At 37.1% G+C, this 20127-nt stretch overlaps 1 protein-coding gene across 1 annotated transcript in view; it reads right to left on the reverse strand.

The window, feature by feature from the left end:
* The window catches only part of RYR2 (ryanodine receptor 2), a 582989-nt gene that overhangs the window by 96487 nt on the left and 466375 nt on the right, over positions 1-20127 (reverse strand). Inside the window, exons 79-80 of the mRNA XM_052640524.1 lie at positions 18826-18877; positions 9474-9527 (exon numbers count right to left, since the gene is read on the reverse strand). Of these exons, the coding sequence (XP_052496484.1) occupies positions 9474-9527; positions 18826-18877 (106 nt within the window). The remainder of the gene's footprint in view (positions 1-9473; positions 9528-18825; positions 18878-20127) is intronic.

Raw genomic sequence — 20127 nt, forward strand, 5'->3', positions numbered from 1 at the left:
GAGTCTCTTGATGAAAGGGAAAGAGGAGAGTGAAGAAGTTGGCTTAAAACTCAACATTCAGAAAACGAAGATCATGGCACCTGGTCCCATCAGTTCATGGCAAATAGAGAAACAGGGGAAACAGTGGCAGACTTTATCTTTTTGGGCTCCACAATCACTACAGATGGTGGCTGCAGCCATGGAATAAAAAGACGCTTGCTTCTTGGAAGAAAAGTTATGACCAACCTAGACAGCATGTTAAAAAGCAGAGACATTACTTTGTCAACAAAGGTCTGTCTACTCAAAGCAATGGTTTTTCCAGTAGTCATGTATGGATGTGAGAGTTGGACTGTGAAGAAAGCTGAGCGCTGAAGAATTGATGCTTTTGAACTGTGGTGTTGGAGAAGACTCTTGAGAGTCCCTTGGACTGCAAGGAGATCCAACCAGTCCATCCTAAAGGAAATCAGTCCTGAATGTTCACTGGAAGGACTGATGATGAAGCTGAAACTCCAGTACTTTGGCCACCTGATGTGAAGAGCTGATTCATTTGAAAAGACCCTGATGCTGGGAAAGACTGAAGGCGAGAAAAGGGGACGACAGAGGATGAGATGGTTGGATGGCATCACCAACTCAATGGACATGAGTTTGAGTAAACTCCGAGAGCTAGTTATGGACAGGGAAGCCTGGTGTGCTGCAGTCTATGGGGTCGCTAAGTCGACTGAGCGACTGAACTGAATACTATGCTGGGCTCAGTTGGTAAAGAATCTGCCTGCAATGCAGAAGACCTCGGTTGGATTCCTGGGTTGGGAAGATAAGGCTGGAGAAGGGATAGGCTACCCACTACAGTATTCTTGGGCTTCCCTGGTGGCTCAGCTGGTAAAGAATCTGCCTACAACGCAGAAGGCCTGTATTTCATCCCTGGGTTGGGAAGATACCCTGGAGAAGGGAAAGGCTACCTACTCCAGTATTCTGGCCTGGAGAATTCCATGGACTGTCTAGTCCATCGGGTCACAAAGAGCTGGACATGACTGAGTGACTTTTACTACTATGCTAAAGCAATAAACCCAGCTGACTTAAAATCAAGATCCTATTGACAAATTTATAATATGCAACAAAAAGCTCCAGTAACCAAGTACAAAATGAAGGGAAAGAATGAGTAACTCTAAAATCAGAGGTTATCAAATTAGCAATGTTATGCTGATTTATCATTAGAGGGCATGTAGTTTGTCCTGAGTACAATGTTGACTTAAAACAGGCTTTATCTACCTATTTGTTTGTTTAAGCCTTAAAAGCACTGGATACTGCCTTGACTACAGAGAATAAGTGCCTATGCAGTCTACTAAGATAGTCTGACAAAGGAGAGAATAAGGACAATAAGGTGATTTATGATCTCCCATAAATGCAAACAGCTGACTCATTGGAAAAGACCCTGATGTTGAGAAAGACTGAAGGCAGAAGGAGAAGAGGGTGACAGAGGATGAGATAGTTGGATGGCATCACTGATTCAATGGACATGAACTTGGGCAAATCTGGGGAGGTGGTGAGGGACAGGGAAGCCTAGCATGCTGCAGTCCACGGGGTCGCAAAGAGTTGGACACAACTTGGCAACTGAACAACAATATGACCTCCAATCACGGGAAGGAATGGTTAGATGAGAAGGTGCCAGAGGTTGGAATAATTAGAGAGAAGAAGCAGTTAGAAGAAATTGTATCATAAAATGATCACAGCAACTCATTATTTGGATTTTGAGCTCTCCTGATTCTAGTAGTTCAAGTATTAATATTTACAATTCTAAGTTTTCACAAATGGTTATTAATCCCACCCCAGACTAACTCTTAGCTGCACTTTAAGTACTTGACACAGTCTCAAATTCCCTTCCAGGTGTTCCCTGTTTAGCTGAGAGAATGATTCTTGAGACTGTCTTGAGGATTCACAGACCTTCCATTCTTCAAGATACCTGGTGCTTATTCTACATAAAACTATATCATGATGGCATCTATACACCTGGACTTTATTGTATTAATTCTCAAATAATTACATTTACTGAATTACCAAGGACCTTTTTCATTATATCACACATTGTTATTCTCACAAAGATCCTCAGGAAGAAAAATGCTTCAGGTATCCTTTTTTTTCCTGAAACAAGAAGATTGTCTCTGTATTTTATTGATATAGCAAATTTTTACATTTATATGGTTTTATGTTGACTCCTAGAAACCTTGGAATCAGTAGTACTAACAACCTGCAGCAAATAAGCAACACTGTGGCATAAACTTCTGGATTACTCATATTCTTGGAAGACCCCTAAATGCTTTCCATCTCCCAATACATTTTTTCCCTTTATCTAACTGTATTATGTATAATTGTGTGGTATTGTAAATAACAAGCGAGGAAGTGATAGAGATACATATACATGTACAGAAGCTAGACATTTTCTATAAATCATTTTTATTGTGAAATCCCTACACTAAAAAAATGGAGTTTTTCTTTTTTATTCCTTCAGAAAAAGATCAGAAGAAAAATAATTAAAATTTGCATGCTTCTAATTGTTATTTATGCACCTAGAAATCTATAAGAGTTTTGAAATTGTCCTGAAAAATGAAAAGAACTGCAAAACCAGCAAATCAGACAGTTTTAAAGGTGGATATTACCCCTGAGAAAACAGCTCAAAGCTTTCAGTCCAAAGATGAAAATGCTGAGGTACAGGGCAATCAAATACGACCTGCTGAAGGTCATCTGGTTAGCACCCAGGTGAGAACCCATTTCCTACCTTGAGAGGTTCTGTGCTCACTATGCTGAAAAATTTCCTCTGTGGACTTCTCTGACTTGATTTTAGTAAAGAAGGGAAATTGATTAAATATAATGATAATAGCAAATACTTAAGAGCTTGCTATGTGATATGCAATGTTCTGAGTGGAATATATATGACTCTGATGCTGGGAGGAATTGGGGGCAGGAAGCGAAGGGGACAACAGAGGATGAGATGGCTGGATGGCATCACTGACTTGATGGACGTGAATCTGAGTGAACTCTGGGAGTTGGTGATGGACAGGGAAGCCTGGCGTGCTGCGATTCATGGGGTCGCAAAGACTCGGACACGACTGAGTGACTGAACTGAACTGAACTGATACATATATATATGTATATAAATTAATTTAACCCTTGTCACAATTCTATGAAGTAGAGACCTAATTAGCTCCATTTTATAGATAGGCAAATTGAGACTTAAGATTACCTATCCATAAGGTGGAGCTGTGATGCAAACACAGGTGGTCCATTCAAGTGTCTATGTTCTTAATGATTCTGCTGTATCTCATTTCCTGTATATAATGTGGTCAAGCATAAGCTTCAACTGAGATTACTATTATTATTATTTTATTTTTATTGAATATTGGAGCATAGTTGATCAATGATGTTGTGTTAGTTTCAGGTATACAGCAAAGTGATTCAGTTATACATTACCTATTCTTCTTAAAATTCTTTTTTTCATTTAGGTTATTACAGAATATTGAGCAGAATTCCCTGTGCTGTATAGTAGGTCCTTGTTGGCTATCTATTTTAAATATAGCGGTGTACACATGTCAGTCTCAACTGGGATTATTTTTAAAAACAATAGCACATGAAGTCAAATTATTGTGCATATCAAATGCATAATTAGATGCATAATTTATGTTTAAATATGTGTTGTCTACATATCATATGCTATTTAGGGCCACACATTTGTGTGTATAAATTACTATATACAATATAGAGGACTGTACTTTGGGGGAATCTTCCTTGTATCAGGACCAGTACTCTAGCCTACCCTAAACCCCCTTCTCTCTAAGTCTTAGCAACATGTCTTGCTTCTGAAGTACAGTGGCCCTAGAGACGGTTTGTACCAGTTATTTGGTTATGAAAGCTAACTCTTAGCACCATGACCACTGTCTAAGGAGACCCCATACTGATGGAAATGGAGAGACAGCAGTGCCTGGACATTCAAGAGGCTGAACCCAAGTTGGTTCTGGTTTCCCCAGGGGTCTGCCTTCTGGAAGAGCTGATTAATATCAGCAGATATATGAACAAATTAACACCCGGTGACCAGAAGTGCCCCCCTTTCCCCAGGAAGTACCATTCCATGATGCATATGGCTTCTTCAGGGCCATGTAACACAACCAGGCAAACAGCTATACTGCTGGTTTGCTGTGGTTAGCCAGTCAGCTCACGAATGCATTACTGTGCTCTCTCTGCCTCCAAGTATCAGTCCTCTCTTTCCTCACTCTTACTTCCCTAAGACAGTAACAACTCCAACAAAGTGCTAGCAAATAACCTCTCTGCTCTGTTCTCTACAGAACCTGGGCTAAGATGGGAGGGTGATACTTGAGATCAACAATTTCAGTATATAAAAATGGAGTTGGCAGATTGCAACAATAAGCATGAGTATTAGAGAACACTGGCCATGAAAAGTCCTTCCCCCTTCCCCTTCAATCATTCCACAGGATGACAGCAACTCAACACGCTAGAGTCCATATGTTGAGACCACAGAGCTTCTGAGGAAGAAACTAAAGAAGTATACATTTTCTTAATAAAAGAGATATTTACTTCCGTGTTTTATAACCATAGATGTATCTCAGTTTTTAAATATTTAGTGCTTCTCTTTGGTTAAGATTCATGAAGTTATTATAATTTAAATTACTGTGCTCTTATAAACAGAAGTAAATAAGCCCTTCAGAGATCAAATTATGAGTAGCTATTGGAAAGGGAACATCTTATAGTCAATTCATTACCAAAAAAATAAAAGTGTTTTTATCATGGTGTTTAGCTATAAAACATCAGTCCTTAAGACATTTTAGACCTAAATTGATTCCTCCACATGTAATCAAACATTCTTTGGAATGTGAGCTGGGTATTGCTCTAAGTATTGGGCGGGTATGATGTCGCTTTAGTTATGTCTGAGGCCCATCAGGGAGAAACACAGATTAATCTAAATTTTTATTACAGAATATCAACTCTGCCACAGCCATATTTGGCACTGAAGACACAAGGAATTCTCCTTAATCAATAGTACAGAATAATAGGACCTCGGGGACTCAGCAGAGAATTCATCTGTGAAGTAGAAACTGGGCATTTGCCAAGAGATGATGCAACTTGCTTAATGTTGTACTTGAGAAAGATGGTCTAGAAAGCGAGTTAATGGTCCATTCCTCTAGATGACTTAAGCTTCACTGTCATTAATTTAGGGTTTTCCATAAGTAATAAATCTATATTACAGCACTTAACATTCCACAGAAATGCTTTCATTGAATTATCACTGAACGCTGCACCCTCAGATTTGAAAGAATGGTACTAGGAGAAGTAAGCATTGGAACAATGTTTCTGTATGTTTTGAAAAATCTTAAAAATGTGGTCTGCTTTTGTGTTCTAGGTGAGAAAATCCTGTCATGCTCAGAAAAGTTACTTGACTTGAAACATTATATTTATTTCTTATTATTATGTGTTTTGCTTATGAAAAATGCAAAGGCCAGAAAAGCACTGGACTGTAGTAATTAACACTCTGGGTCACTGCTAAAGCATTTCTTTCCTTTCAGTTAATACTGGCTTCTTTATAAGATTTAACTATCCCTTTTTATAGTTTTAATATTAAAGTAGCCTGAAGTCAAATAAATATATAACTACTAATTATGCAATATAATTTTTAATAAGTAGTTGTAGGTAAATATACATATATTACAGATTAAGCTGGGAATTAAATTATCAACTTAAATCAGGCAAGTTTTCACAGAATCTCATCAGTAAAACACACATGTGACAGAAGAAAAGGGCTGGCTAATACCAGGCACTTTAGCCTCTACTCCTTGTTTTCTATATTTCTTGAGCTTTATTTAGTTTACTTTATTCCTCATGGAAATTTTCCTTATAATGCTACCTTTTTAATCTACTTCTTTCTTCTTCTCAGTATCTTTATAGACAGAGAATTTAAGTAGAAAGTACAGCAAATATTAATAATCAGCCAGTTATTGGGATAAAATTCAATAATCACACACACTATGTTATTCCCAAATTTATTTAATATAATTTGACCGAATGACTTTTCACATTCATTAAAACTTAGATGAAAAATTCCACTATCAGACTATAGCTAAATGATGTTAGCCAACCAGACATCTCAAAGTCTAGTACGTTACTAAATTTATAAAGAGAAAGTAGTACTTCAGTTGTCTGGCCACATTTTTTCAGTTGTGTTATTGGTATCAGAGAGTCAATTTCAGACAAAATTATCTTCATAGGTTGCTGACTCTGTCAACTCTCTGAAAACCATGGTTCTCTTTTTTCAACTTGGGAAGAGTTCAGGGTGTTTACTTACATAGTATATATTTTACAAATAGATTGTTACACCTATTAGGTATAAATGATTAGTTACAATACAAAATTACATGAAGAATGAGTAAAGCACTGGTTAAGAAGTGAAAGTTTCCAAATCTTGTCTATTGTGTTATGTATATGGATAAAGGGCAACCATTAGTAACTTTAAAATCCTCTCTTCTGCTGGGACAGTCATATCTGGTGGCCTCTAGCTCCTCTGGGGGGATTAATTACCAGGTTTCACCATTATGTGAGCTTCTCTCCCAACATCCTAAATCCATGGCGTGCAGCCCATTCTCCCACGTGGGGCTCTCCACAGTCTCCTGATTTCTTGTTCTCAGTATGACCTGAATCCTACACTCTAAATGCTAAGATTCCACTACTAGTTATTTCCATACTTTTTTTTTCCTGAATAGGGAACCTTTCTAATGTCAGCAAATTTGATCCTATTTACCAAATTGTATTTGCCTTTAGTTCTTCCTGAAACTACATTCTTCTTCAGAGTAAAATGGTTTTCTTAACCAGCAACACTTTCTTATCGCAGCCTTCCTTATCCACCCCCATTCCATGGATGTCAATATATACTCTGCGGCATGAACTGCAATGGTGTCTAACGAAGTTAAATCTTTGGAGAATGTTAGGAGGTCCTTTCATATTTTCCAACCCTCAACAAGCCACAGGAATTCTATCTGAGCTCATCAGTGATAAAACTATACAAATCCACCAAATCAGGATTATATTCATTATACCTACTGATAATTATAATTTATAAATTTTATGCATATTATATGCCATTAAATTATATCCATCTGATTGGAGCTAAATCTAGTAGCATCTGCATGAAGTCAAATTTTAAAAAGATATAAGAAAAATATATTTCTCCAAATATGTGAGTAAAAAAATTATAATTTGTTTCTTAAAAGTAGATTCTTTATGACATTTTAAATTCACTTTAACAGCAATAGTTCACTTTATAAAATAGAAGGCAAAAAAGGATACTCTACACTCAGAAAAGTTTTTTTTTTCTTTTCTTTAACTAAAGTCATTATAGGCATTTTATTTTTGGGATGTTTATGACTAATTTTCAGAGAAGGCAATGGCAACCCACTCCAGTATTCTTGCCTGGAGAATCCCAGGCACAGAAGAGCCTGTTGGGCTGCCATCTATGGGGTCGCACAGAGTTAGACACGACTGATGCGACTTAGCAGCAGCAGCATGACCAATTTTCTGACTAAACAGTCTCATGAAAATAAAACGTAAGCTTAACAGGGTTCAAATGAAAGGCAAATTTGTGTGATTCTAAAATATTTTCTCTTAGCAAACTTTCCACACACTTAGCTCTTCAGAATATTCAGAGATAGAAAAGGTCATCGAGCTCTTCCCTATAAGGAAATACTAAATCAACACTGAAATCATGGAATATCCTCTCTAATTACAGTTGAAGGTATTTCTAGCACAAAGGAAAAGACGATTATTTCTAATTCCACCAGCAATACCATATATCATATCTCTTTTCTAGAAATGAGACCAGTATAAAAACTCTCAAGAGGGATAAGGCATGAAATGTTAACAATGAAAAGTCACCAGCTAAAATTTAATCACCTAAAGGGTAGACTTTTTCATCTCAGCACAGTACTCAGTTCAAATGCAACATGGAGGATAAAATATCAAATTATGAGTCATTTAAATTGCAAGAAGAATAAACCTATGTCAAGGAAGGGATACTGAAGAGACCAATTGCATTGGAGCTACAAACTTGGTACAAAGATTGTAAGATCTTTTTTTTTTTAAACAAAAGAATCCAAGATGTTGGGTCTAACAAAGGTAAATGTCACAAGAAACTGAAACTCAGACCCAGACAAATACACACATATATATAGTTTTACCTTGCTGCGTTGGGATCCTGTGACCTTAAGGAAGGATGAGGACAAGAAGCAAAATTGCAATAAACAATTGCTCGGAAGACAACCGATAGAGTATATACGGTGTGCACTTCAGAAAAATAGTATGACTTGCCGCTCACAGCTCATTCTAACTTAGCTCACTTTCTTATCTTATGGAGACTAGAACACACATACATTAGAAAAGATTATAGTGTTATCCAGGAAATGAATCTTAAGGGATTTTTTTATCAGCCAGCAATAGTCATGGGTTATTCTCAAATTAGCCTGTTCCGGCATTTTTTTTTTTTACACAATGACTTCAGGGACACAATGCCACAGGGACGCTCTCTTTAAGTTGTTCCAGAAAGGGGTCCTATTCAGTATCTACTCCTCACCTACACATTTTTTGTGGGTCCACTTTAATTAAAGACTTACAGCTGGCTCCTAATGTATTTCCAAACTTTCAGCTCAAAGCAGACATGTAAATTAAAAGCAGGAAAAAAAAAAAAGAGTCTAATCTATTTCATTTAATTTCTTTTTGAAAATTAAAAAAAAAAACAATAAATAAGGATAGAGGTAGTTAGCAACAGCTAGTCTTTCTTAGATATATATATTAAAAAAAAAGTGCAGCCTAAGCCAAGAGGGGAAATAATATTTGCTTTCTTTTGGCTAAAGAATATTTAGCAATATTTCAAATTATAAGGAAATTTAAAAGCTGAGAAGGTTTGAGGGAATAATCATATAATAGAACATAATTCTAGGAATATGCAATTCTGCCTCATGCAAGCAAACGGTATGCCACCATTTACATATGTACAGGGAATGAGTGACCTAATTGGGCAGAAGTCGAAAGAGGCCAAATCTTTCGGACTTCATTGATTCAGAAAAAAATTCAAACCAAGGCTTTAATTAGAAACTTGATGTTGGGTTGCTCTTCCATAAACATTTTTCTCCCATGTCTGCTGGAAATTTCAGACCCCATCCTTCACCGAGATGAGAACAATGTGAAGCAACCTCATCTCCAAGGGCTCTCAGGAACACTCATCCTGAACATATGGGCTTTATTTAATTCTTTAACTAGTCTATGTTCCTTGGCCTTAACTTCAGCAAATGTTAGGACTCAAATTTGTCCATCCAGCTTCTGACATGCAGTTCCTTGACACAATAAGCTGCAATAAGCCATGAAGCAAGAAACATAAATGTCAGTTATAAGCTATGAAACAATGTTTCAACATAGATAAAAGACAAATAGTGAAAGATCCATCTTACTTCAAAACTCTTCACTTCCTCTTCCCCATCATCATCTTCCTCATCATGACAACTCTGATACATGTGAAAAAAAAATTGAGAAAAGGTCAACAGGATAAGAATATGCTGAGACAGAAAATATAAATGAATTAGCACAGAATAATAAATCACTTGGCTACTTTATCAATATGATTTGAATATATTCATTATACATAATAAGCTTACATGACATGATCAATGAATTTGTGAACTAAAAGAAAACTATACTGTGCAAATACTAAATTACCAATTTTATATATATCATAGAGATATTTATGAGGTCTGTATCATACTGCACATACTATTATTCATGCATTTTCCTTGTTGAAATCAAGTTACAAACCTTAGAAAAGATCACTGTTTTCTCCTCTTTTATGCTTCCATTACCATGTGTTAATACAAACATATTTCATAGCTATGAATTAAAATTAACAGAAAGCAGTGTCTATTAATTAAAGTGAATCTTCTAATCTATTCTTTTTTGATAAATTCATGTTTTGTTATATTTTTACTTCCTATAGGAGGAAGTAAAATTCCAACTGCTAGCAATATCCTTCTTTTACAGAAAAATTATAAAACTGACCATTGAATTATTTTATTTTTCCAGAAATAATAAAGGAGCTATGCATATAATCTTAATTCATTCCCACAGCTGAGAGTTCTGGTTACTAAGGAAGAAGAGCTGTCCGGTGGTTAGGAACATGCCCTGAGGATGCAGAGTGCCCAAATCAAAAGTCTAGGGCAAATTCCTTAACCTTTCTGAGTCTCTGTTTTCTCACATTTAAAGTGGAAATAATAAAAACAGTAACAAGATTCCTAACAGGATCACATGATTTAACATATGGACAGAAGCTCCTAACACTGTACAGGAGGCAGTGATCACGACCACCCCCAAGAAAAAGAAATGCAAAACAGTAAAATAGTTGTCTGAGAAGGAGTTACAAATAGCTATGAAAAGAAGAGAAGCTAAAGGCAAAGGAAAAAAGGACAGATATATGCATTTGAATGCAGAGTTCCAAAGAATAGCAAGGAGAGATAAGAAAGCTTTCCTCAGTGATCAGTGCAAAGAAATAGAGGAAAACAATAGAATGGGAAAGACTAGAGATCTCTTTAAGATAATTAGAGATATTTGGGAACTTTTCATGCAAAGTGAAAGTGAAGTCGCTCAGTCCTGTCCGACTCTTTGCGGACCCCGTGGACGGTAGCCCACCAGGCTCCTCCGTCCATGAGATTCTCCAGGCAAGAATACTGGAGCGGGTTGCCATTTCCTTCTCCAGGGGATCTTCCCGACCCAGGGATCAAACCCAGGTCTCCTGCATTGCGGGCAGACACTTTAACCTCTGAGCCACCAGGGAAGCCCAAAGATGGGCACAATAAAGGACAGAAATGGTATGCACCTAACAGAAGCAGAAGCTATTAAGAAGACGTTATAAGAATACACAGAAGAACTATATAAAAAACATCTTCACGACCTAATCATGATGGTGTGATCACTCACCTAGAGCCAGACATCCTGGAATGCGAAGAAGACAAATGAGCCTTAGGAAGCATCACTATGAACAAAGCTAGTGGAGGTGATGGAATTCCAGTTGAACTATTTCAAATCCTAAAAGATGATGCTGTGAAAGTGCTACACCTAATATGCCAGCAAATTTGGAAAACTCAGCAGCGGCCACAGGACTGGAAAAGGTCAGTTTTCATTCCAATCCCAAAGAAAGGCAATGCCAAAGAAGGCTCAAACTACACAACTACACTCCTCTCACATGCTAGCAAAGTAATGCTCACAATTCTCCAAGCCAGGCTTCAAACAGTACCTGAACAGTGAACTTCCAGATGTTCACTCTGGATTTAGAAAAGGCACAGGAACCAGAGATCAAATTGCCAACATCTGTTGGATCATCAAAAAAGCAAAAGAGTTCCAGAAAAACATTTACCTCTGCTGTATTAACTATGCCAAAGTCTTTGACTGTGTGGATCACAACAAACTGTGGAAAATTCTTCAAGAGATAGGAATACCAGACCACTTAACCTGCCTCCTGAGAAATCTGTATGCAGGTCAGGAAGCACCAGTTAGAACTGGACATGGAACAACAGACTGGTTCCAAATAGGGAAAGGAGTATGTCAAGGCTGAATATTGTCACCCTCCTTATTTAACCTATATGCAGAGTACATCATGAGAAACACTGGACTAGATGAAGCACAAGCTGGAATCAAGATTGCCGGGAGAAATATCAATAACCTCAGATATGCAGATGACACCACGCTTATGGCAGAAAGTGAAAAACTAAAGAGCCTCTTGAAGAAATTGAAAGAGGAGAGTGAAAAAGTTGGCTTAAAGCTCAACATTCAGAAAACTAAGATCATGGCATCTGGTCCCATCACTTCATGGCAAATAGATGGGAAAACAGCGGAAACAGTGAGAGACTTTCTTTTTTGGGCTCCAAAATCACTGCAGATAGTGACTGCAGCCATGAAATTAGAAAACACCTGCTCCTTGGAAGAAAAGTTATGACCAAGCTAGACGGCATATTAAAAAGCAGAGACATTACTTCACCAACAAAGGTCTGTCTACTCAAAGTGATGGTTTTTCCAGTAGTCATTTATGGATGTGAGAGTTGGACTATAAAGAAAGCTAAGCACCGAAGAATTGATGCTTTTGAACTGTGGTGTTGGAGAAGACTCTTGAGAGTCCCTTGGACTGCAAGGAGATTCAAACAGTCCATCCTAAAGGAGATCAGTCCTGGGTGTTCATTGGAAGGACTGATGCTGAGGCTGAAACTCCAATACTTTGATGTGAAGTTTTGAACACCAGATGTGAAGAACTTACTCATTGGAAAAGACCCTGATGCTGGGAAAGATAGAAGGTGGGAGGAGAAGGGGACGACAGAGGATGAATGGTTGGATGGCATCACCGACTCAATGGACATGAGTTTGAGTAAACTTCGGGAGTTGGTGATGGACAGGGAGGCCTGGTGTGCTGCAGTCCATGGGGTCACAAAGAGTTAGACACAACTGAGCAACTGAACTGAACTGAACAAATATGAATACTATTTAAGCAAATGAGAATATGAATACAAAATGTCTCTTAGGATATAAAGTTGTACCTTTTCTCAAACACGTCATCTCCTGTATGTATTTTGTTACCTTCAGAAACAATGGGTATGAACTAGGTTTGAGTTGAAGAATACATTTAGAGAAGTTGGCATTTAGTAAAACATGTGTTTGCTCTTATATACAGAAATTTAGGACTCTTATCTGACAGGTATTTCAAAACAATCCTTTTTTTTTTTTTCTTAAGAAAATATAGTGAGATTTGCTTCTAAAAAGGTTAAAATTTGTAATTAAAAAAAATCTATTAAGCTTGAACTACAGAATTCAACAAATCTATTAGCTAAACTTGTACTGATTGGCATGGGAAATGCTGGGGCCACAAGAAAACTATAGCAGATGTCTAGCCCTTTTTAATGTACTTAAGAGAAACTGAAAGATTTATAGGTATAGGAGATAAGTTTTTCAACAGCAAATTACATCCATGTAATATGATAATGCTAGATAAACAGTAGGTTGTATTAGATGGTCCTAAAATACAGGACTCAATTTTCTGGATCAAACTGATCATTTCTAGTCAAGGAAGAGTGATACTGTATGCCAGAAAGGAAAAAAAGTGAATAAAATCCATACATAATGGGGCAGAAGCATGACACAGAGAATTTGAAGAAAAAAATTAGAACCAAAATAGAGGATACTTCTTCAGACCATGCAGATATCTAGAGCAAAACTCAAAACTAGCAATGAGGATTCATAAGCATAAAGTTTACATGGGGTACTTCTCACCACCACCATATGCTGGAAATTTTATTCTGCAAAACAAGTACATTGCATATCTTTTTCACTTGCCTTGCTGATTATGTCACTCCTCAGAAGACAGAGGATGCAAAAAGAAATTTTCAGGTTGAATTTCAAACTGAAATCCATTTTGGATGGATTTGGATGAGGCAGAAGAGAGAAATTTCATAACGAAGTGACCATTGCATTTTATAATTTTAACGAATGAAGAATGAAACACTAGGTATAACTTAATGTGTACCTTTCAATAAATTAGTAAGAGCAAGAAGAGAAAAAGTTTTTGTTAGCCAGAAACTCAAAAGAGTGTTTACTTTATGATGGTATTATTCTGGATACTTCTACATGGTTATCTTATTTAAATTGGTAAAAGCATTCCATTTGGACAGAACGGCTTGACAGTTTAGAAGGAATGATGGGATATAAAGAGACATTCTGAGAATCAAGCATGAGTGATCACACTGAGGAGAAATCGAAAGGGCAACAGCAAACCAACATGGATGAACTGGAAATTTTCTAAAATGTTCACAAGAAGAGATATATATGATAGAAGGAGGGTGTTGGGAAGATTCAAAAAAACCACACGCATTAACCCAAGGTTTAAAATAAAGTGTGGCTTGAAGAATACAAAGATTTAAAATGAATTTTAAACATGCAGCCAAAGGAAGGAGAACAAGGAATACTAAGTTATGACTTAGTGCAGAAACTGTAGTAATAATAAGAGAAAGTGCAGAACTACTCATCAGCTTAACCCTCACTGCTCATTAACTCAATAACTCTTTGCTTCAGACTTAACCCCCAAAGAGAAGTGATTTTTAAATGTGAATATTACCTACCCAAGAGAAATGAAAACTAAGACCCCAATGAAATGTCATGCCACATCCACCTGGTTGACAAAAATTAGTGAAGCATAAAATATCAAATATTGGAGAAGATATGTATCACCAGAATCTCTCTTAAATGTAGCAAGGAGGAATGTAATTTGGGGCAGTAACTTTGGAAAATGGTTGGGCATCTCAAATTTAACATTCATACATCCTATGACCCTTGGCTTTTGGACGTGAATAAGAATAGGCATTTCAAGCCCATTTTCACATCAGCAAAAAAAAAGAGATTCAACAGAAAAGGTTACAAACAAAAAGGTAAATGGATAAGCTATGGTGTAGTTGCACAAGGGAATATAAGTCAAATCAAATGATCTCCAGTACACACAAGAGTATAGATGTATCTTGGAAAACAACAGTAAAACTATTAAGTACCCAAACTTTATACATAGCATCATGCCCTTTTGTTTTCTTTTTTTAATTTATTATTATTATTTTTTTACTTTACAATATTATATTGGTTTTGCCACACATCAACATGGAAGCAACCTAGCTGTCCATCAGCAGATGAATGGATAAGAAAGCTGTGGTACACATCATGCCCCTTTAAAAGTTAAAACAACTAAAATCTTTAAAAATACATAATTATATATATATATTTATATACACACATATATACAAAATGCATGTTTACATGTAATAGGGCTTTCTCAGGTGGCTCAAGGATAAAGAATCTACTTGCCAGTGCCAGGGACACAGGAGATGTGGGTTCAGTCCCTGGGTTGGGAAGATCCTTTGGAGGAGGAAATATCTACTCACTCCAGTATTCTTGCCTGGAGAATCCCATGGACAGAGCAGCCTGGTGGGCTACAGTCCACAGGGTCTCAAAGAGTCGGACACGACTGAGTAACTGACAATGCACACATGTATCATATATATAGTAATAAATCCATATAACTAATGAAAACTATGTAAAGCTCCTCTGTCCATGGAATTCTCCAGGCAAGAATACTGGAATGGGTAGTCATTTCCTTTCCAGGGAATCTTCCCAACCCAAGGATCAAACCTGGATCTCCCACATTGCAGGTAAATTCTTTACTGTCTGAGTCTCCATGGAAGCCCCCAAAGGAAAGCAAGGTTATCTTGAACAAGGGATACAAGATGATGATTTCCTCATATGGGGAGGCAGGGTATGGGTTAAAGAGAGAACCATTTTAATTAAGGTAGGTAATTATCAAGGTCTTAGCTTTTCTTGTGAGTAGGGAGTTTATGGGTAGTTACTACATTATTAGAAATTGCTAAGTAACTACCAATAATGGGAACTTCCCTGGTATTCTAGTGTTTCCAATGCAGGGGGCGTGGGTTCAACCCCTATTCAGGGAACTAAGATCTCACATACCATGCAGTGCTGAGGGGTAGAGAGGGATTAAAAAAAAAGGAGTCAATAATGGGAGTGTATCATGGATCCAGAGTTCTGGTTAACCCAATTCTGGGCTTCAATTAAAAAAATAAAAAATGAAAACTGAAATTTTAGAAAAACAATGAAGATGTGAATGCTGCCGTCATAAAGTCCTACAATACTGAAGAAAGACAGGGTGACATAAGTCTTTTGAATAGAGTTCAAGTGTCAAATTCATGTCAAAAATCATCATACATGAATGTAAAATGACCACTAGTAAATTCTGAGAAACCATGATGTCCAGGAGAAATTTTCAGACTCCTGGGATGCTGGCTATCAAAGTGAAGAAAGGCAGCCTCCTGAAACTACTAACTCAATAGTTTGACGTGAATCACCAAAACTAGCAACTTAGGGAGACACTGGGATAGCACACTTACCAAGTCTGTGGGTAACATAAATGTAAAGAGATACTTAACACTGGATGAAAGAACTGAACTTTAAAACTATTTTGGCCTTGGACAATGGTTCAGCTCCAATTAGAGAACGGATGATTTAACTAAAGCCTACATCAACTGCCAAAATAGAGATATGTATGATAAACCTCAAAAGAAATTCATAAATGACCTGGAATTGAGGTGAAAAGGCAAGCTCACAATGAGAGAAAAAATGCAACCTGGCTGTCAAAAAACTAGTGAGTTCTTACAATTTCTTATAAATGTGTAGAATCCTAGGGCAGAATAAGCCAGGATAAAATCCCTCTGTGCTCTCCACAGGCAAACTCATAGCCAGCACAGTGTGTTCAAATAATTTCTAGGGGCACACATCTTGATAACTGACTGAGAGAAGAATGAAGTGATGAAAGCTGGCATTCCTGGGATACATCAAACAATAAATGGAAAGAGATTAATTTTGATGGGAAAATCTTGAAGAAGTGAGCATCAACAAATATTTGATCATTTCTCAAAAGAGATAAAATTTAACTGTAGGATGCAACCAGGACAATTGTAGGGGCTGACTCTTCTCCCATCACAAGGAAGAATTTGAAGTATCAGGAATCTCCTACTCTCAAAACAGGAGCCTTTCCCTTTCCAGACCTCTTGCTCATTGCTTCTTCAGCTGAAAGGAAAACAATCCATGGACTACTTTACAATCCCCTTACTTATCAGTTCCCTCTTGTCTCATTTCCTTATTTGTCTTATTCAGAATCCAAGATCGAACGCCTCAGCCACTCTCATAATGACAGAAAAAACCCCTATGATCCTCTGTCCTTCAGCAACAGTCTGGTAAAAATTGCCATCCTTGATGAATCTAACTTCTTGCCTTCTCTGACTCTGCATTTGGTTCTGGGAACTGCTAGGGAAAAGCCACACAACCAGGAAGACTGGTACTGCCCAAATTCATAAAAACCAACATCAATGAGGCTTTGCACACTGTCTGGGGGTTCCATTTTAGTTTCTAGTCAATACTCAGTACCAACTTCCATAGAAGGAAATGTCTTTCCTCTTTCATCTTTTAATCAAGTGTTTCTAAAAAAATTATCTTATTGAAGGATAGTTGATTTACAACGTTGTGTTAGTTTCTGGTGTATAGCAAAGTGATTCAGTTATACACACATGGCTCCCCAGGTGGTGCTAGTGGTAAAGAACTTGCCTGCCAGTGCAAGCAGACATAAGAGACAAGGATTCCATCCCTGGGTGGGGAAGATCCCCTAGAGAAGAGCATGGCAGCCCACTCCAGCACTCTTGCCTGGAGCATCCCATGGACAGAGGAGCCTGGCATGCTACAGTCCACAGGGTCGCAAAGAGCTGGACATGACTCAAGTGACTTAATACAACTATCCCAAACTCCCAATCCATCCTTCTACTTTCCTGAAAACCACAAGTCTGTTTACTATGCCTGTGAATCTGTTTCTGTTTTATAGATAAGTTCTCTGTGTCATATTTTAGATTCCATATATAAGCAATATCATACAGTATTTGCCTTTCTCTTTCTGACTTACTTAGTATGATAATCTCTAATTCTATCTTATAATTCCATCTAGATGTTTATCACCTTGTATCTTTCGCCCCCTTCTCAGTCTTCTCAATAAAGAGACTTACGCCACATCTACTCACATGGAAATCTCTACTTCCCCACAATACACACTTGGACCATCCATGTTCCCTCAAAATTCTCTGCAATTATTCTCATCATGGTCACATGATGTCCATGGAATAAATCCTGGGGAATCTTCAATCCTTATGTTCAGTCCCTCAGCAGAGTAAGACCTTGTTGACCACACATTTCAACTCTGTATGCTCACACTTAAGATTCTCTCCTATTTTTCCGGGGAGAAGTCCTTTTGTTCTAGCCATCTCTTAAGCACTCATGTCTTTAAAGGCTTGGTCCTATGCTGACTGTTCTTCTCATGCTTCCTTTTCTGCCTAAGCAAGATTATGTACTACTGTGGCTTCAGTTTCCTTCTAATGCTGACAAATAACAAAGCTATATTTATAAGCCTTCCATGAGATACAGAATGTCAGAAATGACTATCTTACCACACACTGGACATTTCCGCTTAGATGTCTCACAGGCTTCTTTAACAAACATGTAGAAAATTTAATTTGCCATCTTGCCTCTTCACTCTAGGCCTGCATTGATTCTGGTGCTCCCCACCTTAGCATATGGTACTGCTCTCAACTCAGATGCCCAAGTCAGAAGCCTCAGAGAAACCTGACTCCTTTTTTATACTCATCGCCTCATTCATCTCCTTGTTCTAAGATTAAATGAAATAAGCACCCAGTAAATACTTAGCTATTACTATTTTTGCACGATCAACTCATCATTCAACAGTCAAGGACTTCCTTAAAACTCAGTGCTATGCAGCCAGCTCCATATACTCCTAATTGCTCCTCTATCATTAAACTTGTCAGCATCTTTTGGGTAATCATTTGTTCAGTTTGCCCTTTCCATCAGATGATGAACTCTAAGAAGACAGGATGTGTGTATTTCTCTCTGATTCACCATGTTATCTCCAGTATCTTGATGCCCAGTGAATATTTGTTGAATGAATGAATGTTTGGAAAATTAGTGAGATGCCCATAAATAAAATGTTAAATGAAGAAACAATGATTATCTGTCAAAAAAGTTAGAACAGATATTCAAGCAACAAGTGAAAAGTTGAGATTAATGCCCTTAAGTTTTCTAAAATTTAAAAATATTTTATTTTAATTGAGAAATATGTAGATTTTTTAATATTTTACCATTAAAATCAAGATATTTATTTACCTTTGCCATAATATCTGCATAAGCCATATATAAAAAATCTTCCTCCAGTTTGCTATGAAAAATAAGAAAAAAACAACAGTTTTTAAGTAGGTTACATGAAAAATTACCATCACTAAATATAATAACCTTCTTTCAACAAGTGTGTCTTTTTCTAAATGAAACAAACACAAAACTTAGAGCAATCATTCAAAAACATTGTAGAATCAGAAAGCAAAGATATTAGACTTCCTCAAGAGTTGGCCCCATCTTACCTTACAGTATAATATAATAAATGTTTGTGTATAAATAAACAATTTACTGATTTACACACAAATGTAGTAACATTAATATTTTCTTAAAAATACAAACACTGAAACAAAAAAATTTACATGATGTCAGGTATCTTGACAGCAGAAGTGATATCTGACATTTTTTGGAAAGACTCCCCAAATTATTACATGACTACATAGTGAAAAAATATTATGGTCATAAAGATTCTTAAAAATTAAGACAGGTTAAAATCTATTTATTATCTTCTTTTGAAAAAGCATGAAAATCACTAATTCACTGAAGAAAGACTTCCATCAAAAAATTCCTGATGTTTGCAAAATTATCTTAGCAGTTTTAAACTTACAGCCATCAGAAAAGTCCACTTATGAGAAATACCTCATTACCTGACAATGCCAGACAGGGAGCTGCTCTATGCTTAGGGATGAGATGGTTTTGTTAGTTAGGAAATAATAAGAGAGAGAGAGAAAGAAATAGTGAGAGAAAGATGGATCACATTAGCTAACAGGGAGAAATGTACATTATTATGACATGCACAGAGGTCAGATGAACTCATCAAGACTCATGTGAACAGGGATTTTTAATTAAATTCTTTTCCTGCTTTGCCTAGGGCAAAGCTGGCTTTCCTTCCCAAGACAGGGAAGCTGATGAAGGTTTTGAAACCTCTTCAAGGTCTCATCTACGGAACGAATCTACGCCGTGCCCCTATAATGGGGAGATGCTGGCACACTTTAATTATCAAGCCTATGAATGCATTTCTTATTTAATTCCATAGAGGTTTTGCCCTCTGTGGTTTCAATGAATTCAAAAGAACAAGAACCAAGAAAAATGGAGAAGGCCTTTAAAACAGATCTCAAAGAAACTTTGCATTGAGGGGATGGCTTAGCCATCTCCTCAAGTTTCCTAACACTCACTGCACACTGGAGATAATCAATCCAGGAAATTTGGGGTTACCGGTGGTCTCCAACACATTTGGTATTGAAATTTACTTTGGGCTCTTTTGTTTTAATTTCTAAAGGACATTTGTGATAAAGA

Source organism: Budorcas taxicolor, chromosome 5 (genome assembly GCF_023091745.1).
Source record: "Budorcas taxicolor isolate Tak-1 chromosome 5, Takin1.1, whole genome shotgun sequence".
Taxonomy (NCBI): Eukaryota; Metazoa; Chordata; class Mammalia; order Artiodactyla; family Bovidae; genus Budorcas; species Budorcas taxicolor.